The 24,348-nt window shown below is 44.5% G+C and overlaps 1 protein-coding gene across 1 annotated transcript in view; it reads right to left on the reverse strand.

The window, feature by feature from the left end:
* The window catches only part of CEMIP (cell migration inducing hyaluronidase 1), a 98,942-nt gene extending 75,153 nt beyond the window's left edge, over positions 1 to 23,789 (reverse strand). Inside the window, exons 1-5 of the mRNA XM_084816435.1 lie at positions 23,717 to 23,789; positions 11,756 to 11,908; positions 9,745 to 9,883; positions 7,125 to 7,361; positions 5,636 to 5,815 (exon numbers count right to left, since the gene is read on the reverse strand). Coding sequence (XP_084672561.1) covers positions 5,636 to 5,815; positions 7,125 to 7,361; positions 9,745 to 9,883; positions 11,756 to 11,908; positions 23,717 to 23,774 — 767 coding nt within the window. The 5' untranslated portion in view covers positions 23,775 to 23,789. The remainder of the gene's footprint in view (positions 1 to 5,635; positions 5,816 to 7,124; positions 7,362 to 9,744; positions 9,884 to 11,755; positions 11,909 to 23,716) is intronic.
* Between the last annotated feature and the right edge of the window lie 559 nt (positions 23,790 to 24,348).

Below are 24,348 nucleotides of genomic sequence, written 5' to 3' on the forward strand. Positions count from 1 at the left end.
CAAGAGCAGCTGGGGACCATGGCACTGAGAAAGCAGACTGTCTGAGAGTGGGGGCCCATTGAGGGGGCCTTGCCCAACGGCCCTCAAAAACCTGGGGCCAGCGCTGTACAATACTATGGTTAAAAGGCATTAAGCGATAACCAACCTTTGTTAAATGATCTTGCGCATAGCTGTAACACTCAGCATTTATGTAGTGCTTCGCTAAGCCAGTCACATACCTTATCTCAGTCATCTTATAACAACCCTTTAAGGTAGGTCAGAATATGTGGCCTGAGCGGCAACGTGTCCAAGAGCGCCTGGTTTGCTTCACAGGGATACAAAGCTGGTCTCCCACATCCAAGCCCAACGCTGCATCCACGGTCCCACCTGCCCCATGTTATATCTGAGAATGCAGCGATGCACTCTTCAGTGGCCTGCATGAATGGCAACAGGCAGAACACCACCCATGGTTCATTCACCCACAATTAATTAGGATGGTTGTAGCTCAGCGGTAGAGCAGCTGCTCTTCATGCAGGAGGTCCCAGGTTCGATCCCCAGTGTCTCCAGGTAGGGCCAGGAACAACTCCTGCCTGAAACCCTGGAGAGCTGCTGCCAGTCAATGCTGACAATACTGGGCTAGATGGACCCGTGATCTGACTTGGTATAAGGCACATTTCTATGTTCGCATTTGCCTTACTTTTAGTGCTAAAATTCATTCTCGTTAAGGTGACCAGCTCCTTTCCCACCCCACCCTGCGCACACACAGTTCCTTTGTCTGTAAGAGTAGCATGGCAGGCAGAAGCTCAACAAGTGAACCAGATTCCAACTTATCACACATAGACATGTAGAGATGGATGGACTCAACCCTGCCAGGTGCTTGCCGAGCCACTGCCCATCCGTTCCTGTTCAGCTCCCTGGATGAGCTGCTGCATGGTCTGCGGGTGCCTGATGAATGCCTGGTGGCAGCCTGACCTCTCAGCAAGCCGCCATTTTGCAAAAAATGGTAGCTCAGTATTTTCCGTAAAAGCAATATTGTGTAAATGGCAGCCGTAAAGGGGCCATTTACACAGCATTACAGGTGTGAATGGACCATTTACATCTGTAATATTGCATAAATGGCCCCTTTACGACCACCATTTACACAACATTGATTTTACGGAAGAACCCTAGCTGCCATTTTTTTGCAAAATGGTGGCATGTTGAGGGGTCAGGCAGCCACCGGGCACTCATGGACCACAGCGTGGCTCAGCGAATGGGTCCAGTAAGTGTGCGGGAGCTTGGCAAATAGGGTCTGGGAGACCAAGTGTGTGTGTGTGGGGGGGGAGTCCACCAGACTCCACTCCCCTCTCGGATACCCACAACATCCTTACAGACATGCAAGTAAATATAAAATGTAAATATAGGTACACAGAATACAGAGCTCTTAAACTTTCTCCATGCTGACTGTACCATTCCCACAAATGCAACTTTAAAAACAAACAGATTGTCCTCAGCTGACAAAGCAAATGACTTCTGATGGTTCATCCCCCTGTCTGTTATACAACACAGTTGTTAAATAGCGCCCGAATAATAATAAAAAATAGCAACACTAGTTCTCCCTGAGGGCACTGGAAAAGCTTTCATTGACAGCATGAGTTGGATTGAGTGCTGAGAGATCGTCTTTCCAACCCAGCCCCAATGAAAGACAAATCTGATGAATGTTGATGTCCTAATAAATCTGTTAGCCCTTAAAAAGGTGCCACAAGACAGTTACCATTGAAAGAGGAACTCTGGTCAGACTCAGAACAGAATAATTTTTCAAAGCCAAGATGCAGAGACCTGCCTCAAGAGCAAATTGTGACTGGAGATGCTTGAGGAATTCCATTTTTGCAAATTCCGATATGGATGTACATGACTTGCATCTCCTGGACCAATGTGAAGATCAGACCCTTAGGTATCCATTGACATTTGCATTTCCTGAATGACCCAACAAAGTACTCAGCTCAAAATGCTTATCAAAATTAAAGATGAATGAATCTGTCTATTTTGCTTTCTAACACATTTGCTTTTTTCCAAACTCAGGTTCGTTCCATCCCATTTCCATATCAGTTTGCAAACTTTTTCTTTAAAGTCCATGCAATTTTTTAAATGCAATTTCACTAATTTATGCATTGTTTGCAAACTCTTCCCCCTTTTTTGTGCACCATTTTCCCTAATATACATCTTTTTGTATGCATTCTTTGATTGGGTTTTGTGCTGCAAAATTTGGAAAAGTGTGAAAAGCAACAGATATTTGCATTCTGGTTCACTTATTGGTTCAGGAAGTGTGAATTAGGTCTGTTCATATTAAAATGTGCCCCAAACTAATTTTGACCACACCACTAATCAAAATAGATTTAAAAGTGCATAGAGAGAAAATACATTTTAAAATACTTATTTAAATGAGAACTTTCACGCAGATTTTTTTAAAAACAAATCACAGCTTGATGTGAAAATGGGATGGAATTATGGCTGAACACATGCAAAAGCAACTTGAACTGGAAACAAACTGATTTGCCCATCGCTGTTAGTGACCCACCAAGCTGAACCCACCAAGCTGAATAGTATAGTATGGCCTGCCAGTGGCTTGATTGCTGTCTGGAACTGCAAAGGCAAGGACACTTGTCAAGCAACTGCCAGACCACAATACATGGCTGGTAGACTGTGTTTGGCTTGGCTGTGCAGGGTTCATCAGTGGTTATATTGAGCCTGTAGCTGGGGCTGGAGGAATGACGCAACTGCCCAGAGAGAGGGATGAATTGTGGGAGCTGAAGGAAAAACATAATTTGCACTGACTGATAGAGGGGAATTAGCCACGAGCAAAGGGCTGGATATGCCTGATCTCATCTGACCTTGGAAGCTAAGCAGGGTCAGCCCTGGTTAGTACTTAGATGGGAGACCGCCTGGGAATCAGGCTTCCTGCATTGAGCAGGGGGTTGGACTCGATGGTCTTGTAGGCCCCTTCCAACCCTATGATTCTATGATTTCTATTTCTGCAAGTAATGTGTTTAAACACTGGAGGCATTCAAGACGAGGCTGGACAGCCATCTGTCAGGGATGCTTTGACTTGGATTCCTGCATTGAGCAGGGGGTTGGACTCGATGGTCTTGTAGGCCCCTTCCAACCCTACGATTCTATGTTAGCCATGCTGTTTTGCAGCAGCAATGCGCTTTCTGTATTAATTTCATATATTGCAGTGCTCAGCAGACTCTTCAAGCATACCACATTTTACTAGAACCCCAAGATCCACCAATGGAAACGTAAAAGACATACACTTGGAATTAAAGAATTTAGAGCTCAGGAATTTGTTGCTGAGTACCAAAACTGAATGGAACTCACTGGCTTTCCACCCAAAACTCCATTCCTGGTTCCTCCAAGCTTTCTTCATTTCAGCAGTATAGTTTAGGAAGTGGGGACGGGGAGTTATTTTGTTGCTCCTCTTGATGAACAACTGGGAGTCAGAAATCCTGGCCGATACACCGCAAATTGCCCAGATCTACTTCTGCCCTCCCCTGGTATATTGGACAGTACTGAAATGCAACGTTCTATAACTGTGATTATAATTTCTACTTTAAAAAAAAAAACATATTTGACGTCTGCCTAAGGTGCAGTGATGTGTAGTTATGACCCTGGGCAACAAACCCAGTGGAAGTTACTAATGCAACTGCCAGAGAGAGAGAGACAAACAGAGAGAGAGAGAGAGAGAGATGCCAGGGAACCAGGCATCTCTGCTGGAAATGTTTCCTTTGTGCCACATAGGAAAGGCATTTGAAAAGCTATGATCTCCCTCCAAGTGAGTGGAGTGGACCAGTGGAAGAAGTGGCATGTTTAGAATTTAGAATGGCATGGGAGGGTTTTACTCTTTCTCTTGCATGCATGCCTATCTGTTAAAATCAAAGCAAATCAAGTGGAATTTGTTTGATAGCAGCAACGTGGATGAGGGGAAAAAAGACTTTGAAAAATCAAGACACAAATAAACCCCGAAAGGAAGAAAGGAAAAGAAGTGGTCTTTAGTCAATAGGAAGCAAAGTTTCCTGCAATGGGATTCTCTTCATGCTTACTCATACGGTGTACAGTGAAGTGTATGCCTATGCAGGTTTCACAGCGTTGCAGCAGGGTCAGGGGAGAAATTCGTTTGGTTGACATTTTAATACTGTCTTCCTTAATTTTGAATTTTTTAATCCATATGTGAACTGAAACTCAGTTTCCCTTTAACATTCACACATCTCCAAATTCTGTGCTGGAGTTCTCAAGTCAAAAAACACATACAGAAACATGCACATTAGGGGAAGTGGCTTGCAAAATGTGTATATTAGGCAAAATTGCATGCAAAAATGCATGTATTGGGAGGAACGCATGCAAAAATACATAAGATTTTTTGTGGGCAGTTAAAAAACATTCACTGAACTTAAGACTGGAAAAAGGAGAGAAACCGAAATTGGCAGATTTGTCCACCCCTAGATTGCAGCCATAGTTGCACAGATGAAAAGATAAACCTGGGAAGTTTTATAGGGGCCAGGAAGTATCACCCAACACACCCTGGCCTACTGGTGTCTTTGTAAAATCTGTTGTGTCTGCATTTTGCAAATTGTAAGGTGCCTTTCATTCTGTTGTCCGCTCACTAGGGGAATTGGATTTTTTCCCATTTCCCAAACTTGTGCAAATTCACACTTGGGTATATATGCAAATTCCCCCAAAATGCGGAAATCCCGCACCCCCCCTTGCACATTTTCAAGCTTTAGCCTATGGGGAAATGTGCATTTTTGGCTGATGGCTTTTTATTTTATGTATTTTTCTATGACCAAATTTGTGTAAAATTCTGGAAAGAAAGAAAGAAAACTGGCCTGCAAGTCCTCAGAATCTGTGTGACTCAGCGACTCAGTCTGCTGAAGAACCCATGGGTCGGATTTATAGAAATCCGAACTCATTTGATTCCATTGCAGATTTATCCAACATCCCTAGTGGTGTCATGAGGCCTACTTGGGTGATGCGGTTGGAAGAATCCCTACAACAGTTCACTGGTTTTAGCAAGAGCCGGTTGGTGGTGCACAGGCTGAACCCCTGCCTGAACATGAGAAGCTGACTCATACAGATTCAGGCTATTGGTCCATTATCTCCATATTGTTTACACCAGCCTTCTTCAGTCTGGTGCCTTCCAGATTGTTTTGACTTCAGCTCCCATCAACTCCCAGCCAGCATGACCAAGGATTAGGAATTCCAGGAGCTTTAGTAGAAACATCTAGAAACATCTAGAGGTCACCAGTTTGGGGAAGACTGGTCTACACTGACTGATGTCAGCTCTCCAGGATTTCAGACAGGGGTCTTTTCCAGCCCTACCTGGAGATGTCAGGCATTGAACCAGGGACTTTCTGCATTCAGGTCAAGCTATTATCTTTCCCCCAGTGAGTTCTCAAGCCCTGAAGAGTCTCGAGATTCTTAATAAAACATGCCCAGCTAAGCTATTGGATCATTTGTAAACTGTCTAATTGGCTTCTGAGCACTCCACGTGGTAAGGAGGAAAATCTTTCACTGTGGGAGACATTTGCGCTGTTGGGGGGGGGGGAATGGAATGATTTTCGATCCAGGGAGAATACAATAAAGCCTCTGTGTTGGTAGCCCTGGCACAGCAGGCTCCTACCTAAAACCAAGGTGGAGGAAATGTTTGCTGCCCAGTCTGGTCATGGCTTTCCTGGCCGAGTCATCCAAGTTCTTGGATCCTTCGTCATTCACCGCAACCGACAGGATCATGCTGTTATTGACGGCATTCAAATACCGGACGAGGCGGATGCTTTCGCCTTTGAGTTTGTAGGTGTCAAACCTAAAGAAAGAAGGCTGAGCATATTAGCAGCAGCAGACACTGCCACACACACACACATCTGCAGATGCAGCTGGAAACCAAGAAATAAAAGGATATGATCTGCTCTTTTCTGCAGCCACCCATAGCTATGCCAAGTCCAGAGCAGGGACTGGAGGTCTCAGAAAAACAGTTCTGTTCCCATTACAATGTCATTTTATTTTTGCTATTATGTTTGCCAGCGATGGAGAATGCATGGCCTTCCAGATGTTGCTGGACAGCAACTCCTATCAGCTCTGGCCAGCATAGGGATAATGGGAGTTGCAGTCTAATCACATCTGGAAGGCCACGCATTCCCACATCCCTGGGCTAAAGTATCAGCAGGCAAATGATGCAGCAACCTCAGTGACGCTAAGTAGGTTGGGTCTGAGTCAGCCTGGAAGGAAGACCACCTGGGAACCAGATCTTCACTGCCTTGAAGGCCATGATGAGAGCCAGTGTGGGTAGTGGTTAGAGCAGCCTTCACCAACCTGGTGCCCTCCAGATGTGCTGGGCTGCAACCCCTATCATTCCCAGCCAGCATGGCCAATAGTGAGGGATGCTGGGAGCTGGAGTCCAGCAACATCTGGTTGGCCTCAAAAACCCCATCCCTCATGTATGCTCTGCAATTTGGTACTGCATTGACTTTTGCACACATACACAGCCTTCATATATGGACTGTCACAATCCTACATATGTGTAATTTGATATTCTACTTAAACAAAGCCTCACTGGGCTCTCAAAGCGTTGACCGCAAGAATCACTTATGCAGTAAAAAATTGTTTCACACACAAAGAACCTAAAACCATGAGTCCAAGCAAGTAGCGGTGTATTAAAGCCATCATCCCCACCAGGAAGGTCTGCCCGAGTCTTCTGGATCGTCAGGAGTGAGTCAGCTAAGTGAGCCTCCCTGGGGATTAATTTCCTGAGAGAGGGAGTCACAGCTGACGAGGCCCTGATTTTATTGGCCTGCCTCTGCCTCTGGATGTCTATCTGCTGCATGCGCATGCAGTAAAATCGCACAATAATCCACACCAAGGATTCCTATTACTAATGTTCTCCTTAGCTGCTGCTAGTGCAGCAATTAGGAAAGAACTGAGTGAGAGGTTGCTCACCTTTGAGGGAAAGCCTGCCTTGCAGGGTGAGTGCTAGTTCCCTGGCTAAACCCCTATAATGATCCAAAGCTATCTCTGTGCAGGTTCAGAGACTTTCATCATATATTGAGCAGCCCTTAGTAAAAAAAAAATTGTCCATATCCATTAAAATATGGACAGAGTAAGAAATCTAGACTCGCCTATCAGAATGGATCACCATTCCCGTCTTTGGGTCGATGACATGGACAATGATGCCACGATGGCCCCAGCTTCGTTCAAAATAGTAGCCACCTTCCTGCATGCCGCCCGGGTTCAGAGTCTTGTTTAGGAAAGTCCAAGATCGCTTCCTCTCCCCGTGGATCTCCAGGGTTCCACCACTGATGACCCCGATATACTTCTGACCATAGTAACTGTCTGGTAGGCTGCCATCATCAGCACTATGGGGTTAAAAACAAAGAAACAGGGGCATTTTGCTAGTGAAATAGACAGGAAAGGTCCATCCATCACCAGGTGATTTGCAAGGCAGTTCTTATTAAGCTATATGAAGAACTCAACATTCTAGATGGAACAATTATTATTCATTCATTCATTCATTCAAACACACACACACACACACACACACACACACACCCCAACTTAAAAAACTTAGGGAACAATCCTACATCCCCGAGACAGCATCTGGAGGGACATAGCATTTGTTTGTTTGTTTCACAGCACTCAAAGACAGGGCCCTGAGCTCAAAACCAGGAAACCACACTCCCCTCCCCTTTGTAGCCAGCATGGAGAGCCGGCTGCCTCTCTGCACTCGATAAATGGAGCACAGAGATGGGGGAAAGGAGGTGTTCCAGGGGGCGGGGAGGGGAGGAGCCCAGAGTGGCTGGCTTAACGCCTTTACTTATTGCCGCCCAGCTTCCTTCCTTCCCCGAATCCTCCGCTAGACAAGTGAACTCGCCTGTCTAGCTAAAATGCAGCATGGGAGGAGTGCGGCACCTCCCCCTCTGCATAGGATACTAATAAGCCTCCGAGTTCGGGAGCTTACAAATACCCTGGGTGCAATCCTATATTCAATTATCTGGGCATTAGGCCCATTTAACTCAATGGGACTTACCCCTGAGTAGTCATGTATAAGATTGCACTGTAAAGTTCTACCAAGGAAATATTTGCATTGCATGCTCCTGCTCCTGCGTAGAGAGCAACAGAGGAGCAAAACAGCATTTGCCTATGTATATCCAGAAGTTATTGCTGCTCCCCCGCCACTTAAAAAGTGGGGAGGTTGTTAAAACATAACACGCTGTACAGAAAGGGGCTGTTCACACAACATGCTAACCCATGCTCCGTGGGTGAATGTGGGTTGTTTTGAACCGTGGCTTGTTTGTTGAACCGTGGGTTAGCATGTTGTCTGAATGCAGTGAGGGTGGCTTGTTGACCATGCAGTGTGGCTTATTTTCTCGAAGCCACCTTGAGAACCCATAGTTTGTTGTTGAGTTGTTCAGGACAGTTAACAAGCCACACTGGCTGCGTTCAGACAACAAAATAACCTATCCTGCAAAAAACATGCTGCATTCAGGCAACACGCTAACCCACAATTCAACAAACAACCCACAGTTCAAAACAACCCACACTCAACCACTGAGTGTGGGTTAACATGTTGTGCAAACAGCCTCAAAGAAAGCACCACAAAGATAAAAGTGTATACATATATTAAAATCACCAACAATTGCTTTGAGGGTTGTTTTAAAAAAGTATATTTGAAACATCTGAAATTTGTATTGCCCTAGCAAGATCTCTGTAGGACTCCCATTCAGATCAGCTTGCCAGGAAGTCAACACGCTTTATGCATTAATGAAAATGAAAACGTATGTCACATGAATATGGCATTATGGTAGAATGCATTATTTGAACTGGCATAGTCACAAGTTTCTTTGCATATGACATGGCATCTAGAAACCACACAGCAGGAACGTGAGTTTTATAAATTTTATGAATATATCACAGTCCTAAATGTGGTTGCGCTACATTTTAATTTTGATAGGATCCTGATTATCGCGCTTTCTGTGCATTGTTGGGATATTGCTTGCCATTTATATTATATGTATACATTTTTGCCTTTCCGATGCTTTCTTTGTCCTGCTAGGAACTCCACAGAAAGGTAGCTATTAGTATCACCGTCTTGGTGCGAACAGCACTGTAGCAAGGCCAATGACCTTGGCAATTACACTAGGCCTGGAGTTGGCAACACAGCACCTGCAGGAACACTGACATCTGAAAAGACACCTAAGTGTGCCTGCAATCAGCATGCTTTTCCCTACCTCTGTTAAAGCCAATGGAGCAAAACTGCCCCACTGACTTTAATAAAGGCGTGGAAAATGGGGCCCTGGCGAAAAATTACTTGAAGGGAGGAAGCTCTCCTCCCACCAAGGATCCTTGGGGCAACACGGTCCTTGGCAGTGGGTGAACTCCTACCTTAAGCTGTTTTTCGGCAGGGGATTCTTTTCTCCACCTTTATTAAAGTCAACAGAGTGAGATTGCTCCATCGACTTTAATAGAGGCGGGAACACAAGTCCCCTGCCCCAAAATGGCTGGAGGTGGGGTGGGGGCAAGAAAACAGAGAATCCAGAAAGAAGGGGTGCTCCCAACATTTTTACACTTTGCGGTAGCACCCAGGACACTTTTTCAAAATGTCAAATATCCCCACGGGCCCCAAAAAGGTTTCCTACCCCTGCACTAAGGTCAATTTGTCAAAGTCATGGGGGGGGGGTGTTAATGGCCTTGCGGGGGTAATCTTCAAAATTATGGGATGATGGCTGTTTAATTACATACCGTCCATACAAGATGATGGTCAGGTTGCTCCGGAAAGGACAGGTCTCGCTCCCAATATACAGCTCTCCATCATTTTCGATCTGAATATGACGGGTACGTAAAACAATGGGACTTGTGTTGTCTTTAATCACTAGCTTTCCTAAAAGGGAAGGGGGGGGCGATTTAAATTCTTGCCACAGACTTAAGAATATCCTTTTACATTATTGCTGACTTGGGCTTCCCAACTGCGCTATTTTTTAAAAGGCACAACGTATGCACAGCCTTTTTTTTAATTGTGTAAAGTCCAATCTTGGGTCTTTTCTCATTTTTAAACATTGTTCTGTCAAATTTCCTCTAAAGATTTTCAGGAACAAAAGCAAGCCTCTGTGTATTCCCTTATGTTTTTATCATTTGCTTCCTCGCACAGATATTTGCGCATGAGAGTTTCAACTTGTTTTTGCCTTTTTAAAAACTTAAGTTCCTAGTCCTCATGGCTGAAATCCCCATGCAGACAGAGACTTAATCGGGGCTGTGTAAATTCTGTGCTAAATATATAGATCACAACCCCACACTAAGAAAACCTGAATTCAACATATATTAAGTTATGCATATGTTTTATTTTGCTTCTGCTAGTCATAGGGAGGAGCAAGGAGTCATGCAGGTCACCAAAGCTAGCCCTGCTCATAGGAAATATTACTTAGCACCCCCTTCCTGTTCTGAAATGTCAGCACTTAGCCATAAGGACTACAAGCTTCCGTAAAAAAAAATACTAGAGCCTGAGGTTCTCAACGTGCTCCATTCTGCGTTTAGCTGTTGACATGGAATATGAATATCCTTGGCCTTGGGTAGGCACAAACCTAACGTAGGCCTAGCACAGGGCAGCCCAAGAAGCAATGTCATCTCAACGGGGTCAGTCACAACCATGACAAAATAGTACAAGGACAGAAGAAAAGCTGATTCCAACACCATGAGAAAATTTTCAAATCACAGAGTTTGGAAGCTTAGAGAATGTCCAGCTCTGTTCCAGTTAGACAGAACTTTATTATTACATTTATTTATTATTACGTTTATATCCCAACTTTTTACTCATGCAAGGAACCCAAAGTGGCTTACACGGTCCGCCTCCTCTCCACGTTATCCTCACAGCAACCCTGTGAGGTAGGTTAGGCTGACCATGAGGGACTTGCTCAAAATCACTCAGTGAGCTTCATGGCAGAGTGGGGACTAGAACCTGGATCTCCTGAGTCCCACTCCAACTCTCTAACCACTACACCACACTGGCTTTCAGAGTACTACTAATCCTCGACTAGTCCTATCCAGCATAGAGATCAACCTATGCAATGTGGGCCACATTATTCTACAAGCACAGAGGTGCTTACAGAGCAAAGCCTCATACGAGTAAAATTTGTTGTCCACAGTACCAGCCATCGGTAACGTGCCTTTTTATAGCAGCTTGTGCCTTTGCCCACCTTGTAATTATGTGCACAGTAAATGATTACAAGGGCGCTGAAAAAGGAAGTCACGGAGCAAACACAGTCATTAGACAATTTTAATGCAATTTTTCCAGCCAGGACAACAAAACAAGTTTAGCTGCACACAACATCGCTGATCCGGCCTCCTGCGCCCCTCCCAACACCCACTGGGTTTATCCAGATTGAATGCAACATAGTTTTCTCCCTGATATACTACATTTCTATGTGCAGCAGGTTTCGTCCGATTTTTCTTTGGGTCGGAGGGAGGAAGTATGCAACCCCTCGGGCTGCAGCAACACAGTCCAGGAAAAGATGTACCACTCTTGTTCTGCTTGTAGAAATAGGCCCTAAGTCTAAACATACAAAGGTGCTTTATGCTGAATCAAATCATTGCTGGCCAATGTAGAGCTACACTGTCTACTTTTGATCAGCAGTAGCTCTCCAGGGTTTTGAGGGGGGGGGGAGAGAGAGAGAGAGAGAGAGAGAGAGAGAGAGAGAGAGATCTTCTCAGCCCTGCTACCTAAGATGACAGGGATAACTTTTTGTCAAGTGAGAGTTACCTCCGTTTGTGACGAGGATGGAATGGACAGTTGCGGAGGAAGATAAGAGGAGCTTTTGACCTCGGCTGATGTTCACTCGATTCTCTTCGTCATGCCCAGGGTCCCAGAGATCCAGCTCCGGATCCAGATCAGGGCAGGATGGGACTGCTCCTGCTGGCATATGTGAAGGAAGCCGTTAACAACATGGGCTTGTTTATCACAGAAATGTGTACAACTCTACCGGGGCTTAACAGACCAAGGGCCTGGCCAGAGGAATATACTGTCCAACATTCCACAGATGAAAATAGGGCTGTGTGGAGGCTGGTGGCTCTGATTTCCGTGGGGCTGTGGATCCATCCTGGGTTTCAGTCAGAAGATAGAAAGGGAGAGAAATAAGACTGCCCTAACATTTCCCAAGGTTTTTAGTTACACTTTTTTTTTTTGAAGGGGTCAGGGAGTGGAGAGCTATATGGACACCATTGGGGGTCCCCATGGGTGCCATGGCTCCTGTGGGCACTGCACTGGGGACCCTCAGCCTAGAGTAAGCTCGTATTTGAAGGTAGGTTGATGAGTTGCACTACCTGGCACGCAGAACTGAGGGTAAATCACATCTGGTCAAGGACCAGACAGGCCCTGCGGAAGTCTTGCTCTGAGATCTTGGAAGTCGTGGAAATCCCACGGCTTGCGAGATTACGATCTCACTTCGGGTGGCCATGTGTCCTGCTTTAGGGAGGACAGTCCTCTATTTGTAGGGCTGTTGGAGGGCAGTCCTCTGAAGATCTCCTCTGTTTGAAGGGCCATCCAGTCCAAGTTTGGCTTAAAGATAAAGAGCCTAAAAACGGGACAGCAGCAGCCTTGGAGTTGCCCATCAACAGGTAGCACCTGAAGAGCAGCCACACAGGTCTCCTGGTCACAGTCTTCTCCACTCTGGTGAGATGAACTGCATTTGTACTTAAATTATAATACATATTTCTAAATGTGCATGTATATACCTAAATTAGCATATGCAAATGTTATGCAAATCTGCACCCTCTTTGGGGGTAATATATTTCCTCTTTGGGGGTGATGCACAGGGGGCTGCCCTAATCTCATTTATGTCTCATGCTGGCCAGAAGTACTCAACCAAGACGAGACTTCCTCTCCAGTGCCCCGGGAGACTCCCAAGCACTGGGGTTGCTGCTGAAAGCAGCCAGATGGCTACGGATGACTGGACTGGCTTCTGAAGCAGCAGTGTTAGTAAGCGGGCTGTAATCATTCTCTTTAAATAAACAAACGGACTTAAGAATGCTTGCAGGGTGTTTCATCTCAGAGTGGATCTGGTTGCGCTTAAAGATTCGCTGCTGCAACTCAAAACTCATTCAGGCTGCAACCGGATCAACACTTTCCTGAAAGAAAGCCCTACTGAACACAGTGGGATTTACTTCCAAGTCAAGATGCATAGGACTGGGTACTAATTCAGTAACATTTACGATTTGGATAGGCAGTAAAGGTGGGGTTGGAAAGTAGTGCTTTTTACTAGGCAAATGCACACACTGAAAGCAGGTGTGTGTGTGTGTGTGTGTGTGTGTGTTTGTGTGTGTGTGTGTGTGTGTGTGTGAAATTAAAACCATTCCCCAAAATTCCCCCCAAGGGCAAAATAGGGACAAAATGGGGGTGCAGACAAGGCGCTAGAAAAAAGGGACACAGCTGGAGCATATGGAAAAAGCCTCGCTTTACCCCAGGGACCTTTAGATTGTAAGCCTGAGGGCAGGGACTATCTTGTTATTAATCTTTGTAAGCCACTCTCTCTGGGAGCTTTTCTGGGCTGAAGAAGTGGGTAAAAATACTGTAAATAGTTATTGTTATCACTATTATTATAAAAACATAAATATTACAAAAAACAGATAAGAAAAGGTGAAGGCTATCTATGCTGCTTTAGCAATAAAATCTAAACTCTTCGATTTAGTATGGCTCTGGAGAGAGCCAGGTGAGACCTACACGTTGCGTTTGGGCCTGAAAAGACACTGATCGAGGCTTGCGATGCCTACCATCCTCCCACCAGCCATGAGGGATAAATGCCATTTCTTTTCTCTCTCCTTTGACTTACTACAGCTATGGTTATGCCCTAGCTGCATTGGGAACAACCTTTCAGCAGTTTGTGGGGAGATCTCATGAAGTTACTGCTTCACCAGTGCATAAGGCAACCATCTCTACAAGCAACTTCACGGAGGGTGTTCCAGGCAACTCTGGCCAATGTTCAACCACAGCACATAGTTGTTCTTTATCAACTGGGACTAGGATATTTTGCCATCTGAGGTAGAAAACCCTGATGGTGGTCCTCGTCCTCGTTGTTGTTGTTCTTGTTGAATACCTGGTTATTTACCACTCTTTAATGAGGCCCACTATGAGTCTTCTGATGGCTGTCTCACTGGGCCTAATAGCAGGGTCGGAACAGACTAGGCCTGACTGGACCCAAGTACAAATGTAACTGCAGAATTGACCTGCCAGCCAACCACACATCTTAACCCATCCCCCAGGCTCTCTGAAATGAGAGTCACATTTCATTAAGAGCAGTCAATATGGATTCTTTTTCAGTGCAAATATTTTCCAGTGCAGATATTCAGGAAATTCTCTGACTGACAAGAGTCATATTTGGGGTCTCTCTCTCTCTCTCTCTCTCTGCACCACTGAAAGGACAAAGTGAGAATTCTGAACAAACTCTTCCCCATCTGCATTGCATTTCCTGTCACATTCCAAAAAAAACAGGAGTCCAGAGAGAGAGAGAGAGAGAGAGAGAGGGAGCCACTGGAAACGGATCGGCCAACATGCTAGCTTGCGGTTTCCTGACCACATCCTCTGCGGAACCTCACACTAGGCTGACCAAATGTAAAAGGAAGACACTGTTCCTGTACCTCTGATAGGTGTCTAAAAGAGGGAATTTCTACAGGTGTAGCAGCTGATTATCCAAGGATAAGAAAAGCTGCACCGGCCAGAATTCTCTCTTCTGTACAAAATTGTTAGGACAAGAGCCTTCTCTGCTCTGGCCTCCTTACTTCTGGTGGCTCTAGTTCTTCAAGAGAAGTAAAATAATACAGCACATGTCAGACACATAGACTTGGATACTGCCCCATTATGTTTTTATTATGTTTTATTATGTTTTATTATGTTATTATATGTTATGGTTTTCAGTCTTGTTCTGTGAACCTAGAGAGCTTCAGCCTTTGGGAAGTATAGAAATGTAAATAAATAAATAAGCAAACAAACAAAAACTCTGTCTTCTATTGCCATTGATACACTGCATATTTATACCAACCCTGCTGCCCCCCGCCCCATTTCTTCACATGATACATAGTTAACCTATTCATCGTCCTGAAGATATTGTGACAGGAATGTTTTTAAGGAGGAAAAATAATAGATTAGCATCTACCAGTCATAATACATATTCCTAAATTCGACTATCATGTTGAGAGAGAGGTCAGGGGCATTTCAGTTTGGAAAGGGAGAGGGAGACATAGCTGTTTATAAAGTTACGACTGCTATGGAAAAAAATGGATCAAGGAAGATGTTTCCTTTTCTCATAGTACTAAACCTGGGATCCCATTTTTAGTATATGTGCCATGAAAGTACCTCACCTTATTTGACTTCTCTTAGGAATATATAAGTTCGCAAGACTTAATGTTCTACCAACAGTAGGACTGCAGGGCAGATTTTTGAAAATCCTTCTTCAAAGCAGATTTTGTCCATGAAAAGCAGGAGTCCCTGAAACTCTGACACACGTACTCTTATGCTGTAATTTTTACTCTGATTTGAGATGCTGTATAATTTATCCTTTTCTGGCTCACTTCCCAGGGCACCCAGATGAAAGATTGGTATCCAATTGTCTTTTGGAAAAGGTCCCACATATTACTGAACAGGTGGCAAATTTCTTTCTAATCGCCGTGCAAACAAGAGCTCAACTGATTGACTATATTAGCTAAATTGAAGAAACTGCAGCCTGTGCCCTGATATTTGTGTATTTGTTTTTGTATTTTAACCAGAACAGGTCTAAACGACTGTCATGAAGAGTATTTGTGTTTGTATAACTTGGGATCCCAATGAATTTGACTAGCCGTATGTTGAGGACAGACGAAAGGAAGTACACAGCACATTATTAACTTATGGGTTTCGGTTAATGCTGTGCCAAACATTTATCCCATATTTTTTTTGGCCATTCTCATTCAATTTTATAGAAAAGAAATTACTTTTGAAAAGAAATTCAAAGGAGAAGAAATTTCGGAGAAATTTCTCATGGGGCTGGGCTTGGGGTTCTTGCCCTTACTTTACTTATGAGGTGGCCAAGGAGTGTGCACAATGTCCTGTCTTTCATTGTACTGTGGCAGCCTGTAGCCTCCTCAGCTTCCCACACTTCAGTTAAAGCCCAGGGGAAGACATAATAAAATCATTCCTCCCATAGGGCTTTTTCAGATCAGGAAGCGCAGGCAGCCTGGGAGGCTGCAGAACAATTGGGAGATGTGTAATAGGAAGAAAACATGCACACGCAGCACCCTTCACCACATCGCAGTGATGAGGTAAGCTCAAAAACACCACCAAAATAGAGTATGCCCTGAGAATGATGCAGGAAAGTGGACGCTTCAAAACTTATAGTGGCAGCAGAAAAAAACAACAAGCCTTAGGAAAAAAGAAAGAAGCTGTGCTACAACCCCTGCCAATCTATGAAAAACTGATGGAGAATTTCTCCTCCCCTTGGAGAAATTCAGTGAAATTGTTTCCCCCGCCTCCATTTCTCTGCCCACAAATACTCTGGAGAATTTTGAGAGACCATTTGCACACAGCTCTAGTTTCGGTACCACAGGCCATGGTGATGGGCCAAGGCTGGCTCCGAGGGTGGTTCTAGGCCGGGCCTTTGCCAGGGGGCCAAGACAGCCAAGATGCCATTCTCACTTGGCACAGGGCACTTGTGAAGCTTGGAGGCAGCACAAAGCTGTTCTTGCGGGTTAAGGGCTCCGTTGAGCATGTGCTGGCTGATGGCTCCCCAAATGCTGAAGCCAGGATTGTGATGGTTGCCAGCTTACGGCAGCTTTAAAAATGGATTAGACAAAACTCACGGAGGGCAGATGGAAGAGATGGGCTTTTACCTAACCCAGCAAGATAAATAATTGAATTCTTACAAGTTCAGGATCCACCACAAAATGGTGCAGCATATCCCCAGCCTCTAAGCCAAGTGCTCTTATTCTTCCCTGTCCCGCTGAGACCTTCCCTCACTGTGCTAAAAGCACTAAAGGGCTTAGTTGCAGGCCTGGAGGGCAACTTTGAATCTGAGCCCTTTATTGCTTGATAGCAGGGGAGGGGAGAAATATAACATGGGAAGGTGGGGTTTTTAAGGACCTACCCCGGTCCCCAAACACACACATACTAATCCCTTCCCCCCCTTTTCAAGATACCATAAACTGTTAGGGGCTTAAGCAGGCTGCATTCAGTACAGACGGCTGGCTCCAATTTCAGTGGGGCTGTGAATCTGCTCTGGCTTTTAGTCAGAACCAGTCAGAACTCTAAAGAAGCTATTGGATGGGGTTGAGCACCATGGATAGCTGCTTTAGAGTTCTGAGTGGTTCTGACTGAAACCCAGAATGGATCCACAGCCGCACTGAAATCGGAGCCCCCAGGCTCCACTGGCTGAATTACCTCCCATTTTCCTCCCTCCTCCTTCAACTGATACCTTCAATATCCCATAGGTCCTGGAAGTTCACAGATTCTTGACAGGCCATATTTTTGGGTGGATGGATGCCTTTTCTTTCTTTTTTTAGTTTCCCAAGAAAGTAGTAGCTAGGTTTTGTTTGTTTTTTAGTTTACAAAATAGCAGGGAGGTAGTTTACAAACCAAGATACTTTTGGGTACCTGGAGAGTCCCTTGACCATGCAAAAACCACTACATAATCTTTGGGTGACCTCGTTTGGCTTCCAAAGTGATACAGAACCACCCAAGTTCAGTATTAGGGGGACTTACAGTGAGAATATCTTAAGGAGCGCCTCCAGCAGCACCAGACAGGCCGCTTAACAAGATCAGCCTCGGATGGCCTTCTCTCTGTCCCATCAGCCAGGACAGCTAGACTGGTGGGGACGAGGGAGAGGGCCTTTTCTGTGGTGGCCCCCACTCTGTGGAACTCCCTCCCTAGGGAACTCTGTCATGCCCCCTCTTTAATGAGCTTCCGTCGTGCATTAAAAACATGGTTGTTCAGGCAGGCATTTGGGGTGGGTTAGGGTATTTTAGAAAATGTTTGTATTGTAGAATTTTATTGTTTTAAACTGTTTTATTGTATGTTGTACATCACCCAGAGTGGCTGGGTGACCAGCCAGATGGGCAATTAATACATTTAATAATAAATAATAAAAATATAGCTCCAAAGGCCAGATACTGGGGACCAACGTCAAGAGACCGGTATCTCCATCACGTCCTGTTCTACATTCCCCTGTGGCATCTTGCCGGCCACTCTTGGAAGACCGAATGCTGGTCTAGAGAGATCATTGACTTGACCCAAAGAATGAATTAAAGACTGCACAGCTGCATTGATGAGACTATTGAAAACACTTTAGGGAATGCCTGCCTTGGCTTCTACGTGGAGATACACAGAGGAGTGAACAGAAGGGACAATTTTAATAGCCTATAATACAGACAACTTAAGCAAATAATTCAAGCATTGGATAGGGGAATTTTACCTGACGCAGATGGTTAATGGCCAAGAGTAGAAAACAAATAAAATAACTGATTGCAAGCTCCACTCTCTGCTTCCCAGCCTCACCCCCTTCTATATCCTTTTGCCTTCATCACAGATGAAATTCCACACCCAGCTGTGAATTTCCTCGTCTGTTGGCAGGAGGATCATATTTTACCCCCTCCCTCATCTTTGCACAGGGAATAAGCAATGGGCCTCCACAGAACATTAATGTTTTGCTTCCTGATTAAAACTCCCTGAGCGCAGGAAGCAAAACAGATTGCTTTAATTGTAGCTCGAGAGGGCTGCGGTATTGAATTCCGTGCAGCCATCTTTGGAAAGACAGTGAAAACCAGTGGATAAAAACAAGGCAACGCAAATAAGCTGAAAAGAGCATGTGAATGGTTGTATCATCGTGATTAAGGGGCCCAACTAGATTTATATAGCACCATCAGTGCACACAGCACCGTACAGAATAAGAATAAAACAGCAAGTCCCCACCACAAGGCGTATGCTCTAATAAAATAATAAGATGATACAGTAAGGCTACAATCCTATGAATACTTACCTGTGAGAAAGTCCCATTGAAGTTAATGAGACTTACTTCTGAGCAGACATATGTATAAGCTTGTGTTGTAAGTGTGCATTGCATTCTAATGTGTCTGATTTTCATTATTTAAATAGCAACCACTGGTGGCAATAAAAGCTTCACTCTCACAGCAATTTGCAGCTTGGGGAGGGATCTTCATCAGATCCCTCGGCATGGATGGAAAGATTTATTATTTATTCATTTCATTTCTATACCACCCAATAACTCTGGGCGGTTCTCAAAAAAGTTAAACCTCCAACATGGTCTGATCCTGATCTCTTCCCATTCTCACCCCTGCAGCTGCTACTTAAGTGAAAAAAATCAGTCATGTTAAATGAATACACACATTTAGCTTATCTTCAATAAATTAAGAGGGAATGCAGAGAGAAGCAGCAGCGAAGGGATGATGAAGAAGAAGAAGCAGCATCAACATCTTTGTAATCTTTGTAAACTGCCCAGAGAGCTCCAGCTATTGGGCAGTATAAAAATGTAATCAATGAAATGAAATAGAAATGTAATAAATAAAACCATTCCTTTGTACCCAAATACAGCTGGGGCTAGAGGGCAGCCCTTCGCTTTGCAGCATGACAGCCTCCTGGTACTTTTTTTTTTAATTACCAAAGTTCTTAAGAAATAAAATTAAAATGAGCTGGGACAGGGAGCCTGGCAGGTTCAAAAAGAGATGTCTACAGCCATGTTGGTGCCCATGACACCACGTCGGAGACCCCAGTTCTAAAGGGACATGATGCAGCCACCTTGCTGAAGCTAAGCTGGTTTGGGGGTGGTCAGTGTCTGGATGAAAGACCTCCTAAAACTGCATGAATGCCCACCTTGAGTTCCATGATGGAACACAGGCCGGATACAAATAGGAAAATAGAAATATACAACAGTATACAACCTATGGAGGTTTAGTGAGGGGTGGAATATGGGATGTTGAAGGAGTTGCACTGGCTACCAGTTGTTTGCCAGGCCAAATTCAAGGTATTGGTTTTGACCTTTGAAACCCTATACGGTTCCGGTCCAGCCTATCTCAAGGATCACCTCCAGCAACACCAGACAGGCTGCTCAACAAGATCAGCCTCGTATGGCCTTCTCTCTGTCCCATCAGCCAGGACAGCTAGACTGCTGGAGACGAGGGAGAGGGCCCTTTCTGTGGTGGCCCCCACTCTGTGGAACTCCCTCCCTAGGGAACTCCTCCATGCCCCCTCTTTAATGAGCTTCCACCATGCGTTGAAAACTTGGTTGTTCAGGCAGGCATTTGTGGTGGGTTATGGTAATTTTAGAAATATGATGTTTTAATGTGTAATTTTATTGTTTTAAACTGTTTGTATTGTTGAACATCGCTCAGAGCAGCCGGGTGACCAGCCAGATGGGCGATTAAGAAAACAAATAACTAAATAACTAAATAATGTTGGGGGGCTCTCACAAAAGAGGGAGGGACTTTTCAATCCTAAGCCACTTTGAGCGTATGGGATAGGGCAACATATACATGTAAATGAATTCACAGCTATGAATGTCTGAAAATATTAGGATGCCTGTACCACTGGAACTAATTCAGAATAAAATGGATAAAGAGGATGGAAGAAGAGACATACCTGAAGCTAATGTCACTTTGGGAGGGCTTCTGCCCTGAAAGTCCTCGAGATGAGTATTAAACCTGCCTAATTATTCAGATCTCCTGCGGAGACCCCTATGAACATGCACGGTTAAGCAGCAGGAGGTGCTGCTTTCAGACGTGAGGTGGGCGGCACCTCCCTTCCCAGAACTCCCTTCCCAGAACAAGCCTCCAGGCACCAATGTTGTTAGCATTCGGCCACCTGCTTTAAAAGAAAAAAAGAAGTGCTTTTCTCCCAGCAAGTAGCACTCATAGTCAACAAAAAGGTTGGGAAAAGCAGTACTGGGGTACAATCTCAAAAACAATGGAATGATCTCAGTACGAATCCAAGGCAAACCATTCAACATCACAGTAATTCAAGTCTATGCCCCAACCACTGAGGCCGAAGAAGCTGAGGTTGATCGGTTCTATCAAGACCTACAACACCTTCTAGAACTAACACCAAAAAAAGATGTCCTCTTCATCATAGGGGATTGGAATGCTAAAGTAGGAAGTCAAGAAATCACCGGGATAACAGGCAAGCATGGCCTTGGTGTACAAAATGAAGCAGGACAAAAGCTAATAGAGTTTTGCCAAGAGAACACGCTGATCATAGCAAACACTCTTTTCCAACAGCACAAGAGACGACTCTACACATGGACATCACCAGATGGTCAATATCGAAATCAGATTGATTATGTCCTTTGCAGCCAAAGATGGAGAAGCTCCATACAGTCAGTAAAAACAAGACCCGGAGCTGACTGTGGCTCAGATCATGAGCTGCTTCTTGCAAAATTTCGGCTGAAATTGAAGAACGTAGGGAAAACCACTAAACCATTCAGGTATGACCTAAATCATATCCCTTATGAATATACAGTGGAGGTGAGGAATAGATTTCAGGGATTAGACCTGATAGACAGAGTGCCTGAGGAACTATGGACGGAGGTCCGTAACATTGTTCAGGAGGCAGCAACTCAATCCATCCTAAAGAAAAAGAAATGCAAGAAAGCCAAGTGGCTGTCTGATGAGGCTTTATAAGTAGCTGAGGAAAGAAGGGAAGCGAAAAGCAAGGGAGAAAGGGGAAGATATATCCAACTGAATGCAGAGTTCCAGAGAATAGCAAGGAGAGACAAGAAGGCCTTCTTAAATGAACAATGCAAAGAAATCGAGGAAAACAACAGAATGGGAAAGACTAGAGATCTCTTCAAGAAAATTGGAGATCTCAAGGGAATGTTTTGTGCAGAGACGGGCATGATAAAGGACAAAGAAGGCAGGGACCTAACAGAAGCAGATGAGATTAAGAAGAGGTGGCAAGAATACACAGAAGAACTATACAGGAAAGATCTGAATGTCCCTGATAGCCATGATAGTGCGGTCACTGAACTTGAGCCGGACATCCTCAAGAGTGAAGTCAAGTGAGCCTTAGGAAGCATTAGTAACAACAAAGCTAGCGGAGATGACAGTATTCCAGCTGAGCTATTTAAAATCCTAAAAGATGATGCTATTAAAGTGCTGCACTCAATATGCCAACAAATTTGGAACACTCAACAATGGCCGCAAGACTGGAAAAGGTCAGTTTACATTCCAGTTCCAAAGAAGGGCAACGCCAAAGAGTGTTCAAACTACCGCACAATTGCGCTCATTTCACATGCCAGCAAGGTGATGCTCAAAATCCTACAAGCTAGGCTTCAGCAGTATGCGAACCGAGAACTACCGGAAGTACAAGCTGGGTTTCGAAGAGGCAGAGGAACTAGAGATCAAATCGCCAACATTCGCTGCATCATGGAGAAAGCAAGAGAATTCCAGAAAAATGTCTATTTCTGCTTCATTGACTACGCTAAAGCCTTTGATTGTGTGGATCACAACAAACTGTGGCAAATTCTTAAAGTGATGGGAGTACCAGACCACCTTACCTGTCTCCTGAGAAACCTGTACGAGGGTCAAGAAGCAACAGTAAGAACCAGACATGGAACAACTGAGTGGTTCAAAACTGGGAAAGGAGTACGACAAGCCTGCATATTGTCACCCTGCTTATTTAACTTATATGCAGAGTACATCATGAGAAATGCCGGGTTGGATGAATCAGAGGTCAGAATTAAGATTGCTGGGAGAATTATCAACAACCTCCGATATGCAGACGATACCACCCTAATGGCAGAAAGCGAAGAGGATCTAAAGAGCCTCTTATTGAGTGTGAAAGAGGAGAGTGCAAAAGCTGGTTTGAAACTCAACATTAAGAAAACGAAGATCATGGCATCTGGCCCTATCACTTCCTGGCATATAGAAGGGGAAGAAATGGAAGCAGTGACAGATTTTACTTTCTTGGGCTCCAAAATCACCGCAGACGGTGACTGTAGCCATGAAATTAAAAGACGCTTGCTCCTTGGGAGGAAAGCTATGGCAAACCTAGACAGCATAGTCAGAAGCAGAGACATCACCTTGCCGACAAAGGTCCATCTAATCAAAGCTATGGTTTTCCCAGTAGTAATGTATGGCTGTGAGAGCTGGACTATAAGGAAGGCTGAGCGCCGAAGAATTGATGCTTTCGAACTGTGGTGCTGGAGAAGACTCTTACGAGTCCCCTGGACTGCAAGGAGGTCCAATCAGTCCATCCTAAAGGAAATCAACCCTGAGTGCTCATTGGAAGGACAGATACTGAAGCTGAAGCTCCAATATTTTGGCCACCTAATGCGAAGAGAAAACTCCCTGGAAAAGACCCTGATGCTGGGAAAGACTGAAGGCAAAAGGAGAAGGGGATGGCAGAGGATGAGATGGCTAGATAGCATCAGCGATGCAATGAATATGAACTTGAGCACGCTCCGGGAGAGAGCGCAGGACAGGAAGGCCTGGCGTGCTACGGTCCATGGGGTCACGAAGAGTCGGACATGACTGAACGACTGAACAACAACAACAACAAAAAATTTTATTTATTGTTTAAATTGCAGATTTGTGACATTTTATTTCTACTATTTTTTCAATGTGTCGTTTTGAAAGCCAACTTGGAGAGCTTATGATCAAAAAAGAGGATTAAAAAAAAAACATGTGCACACTGTAAATAAAATTAATATTGTGGTCATTCAGTTAAATGCATAGACTTGCAGAAGTACTTACCCATATGTAGAGCAGGTAGTAGAAATATAAGGGAAAGAAAGCCGATGACCAGGGACATCTTGGAGTGCGAAAATGCTCTTTGATATCCCTTGTCTTCTAAAGACCTGCAAAGACGGTAAGAAATAATGCCATGAGGAACAGTTCAGTACTTGTGTGGGTACGTCTGATGCAAAAAATAGCATCAAACAAGATCATGCTTGGTTGTGTGACTAAGCACATGTTGAGTTCTTGACTCAGCAGAGCTAAGAAACCAAGTATACTTTTCATGCCTGCTCCCCAACCCTCAGACCACCTTTTATTTAGGCTAAACATAAAACCACTTAGGATTATAAACTTAAGAAAGAAAGAAAGAAAGAAAGAAAGGAAGGAAGGAAGGAAGGAAGGAAGGAAGGAAGGAAGGAAGGAAGGAAGGAAGGAATAGTGTGCGAGCACACAAGTGTTAGTGCTCGGCATGGCTGAATATTCACAAATGTAAGGTCGAAAGAAAAGCTTGGAGAAAATTAAACCAAAGGCTCAAATCTGCCAAATGAATGAGGCATACTTTAAACGACACAGTCACAGTGCAACACACAATGGCAGTCAGATATCACACAAACAGCAGGCATTAAACACACACACATATACACACACAC

Source organism: Heloderma suspectum, chromosome 11 (assembly GCF_057233095.1).
Source record: "Heloderma suspectum isolate Gila_16-S chromosome 11, 16-S_ref, whole genome shotgun sequence".
In the NCBI taxonomy this organism is placed as follows: Eukaryota; Metazoa; Chordata; class Lepidosauria; order Squamata; family Helodermatidae; genus Heloderma; species Heloderma suspectum.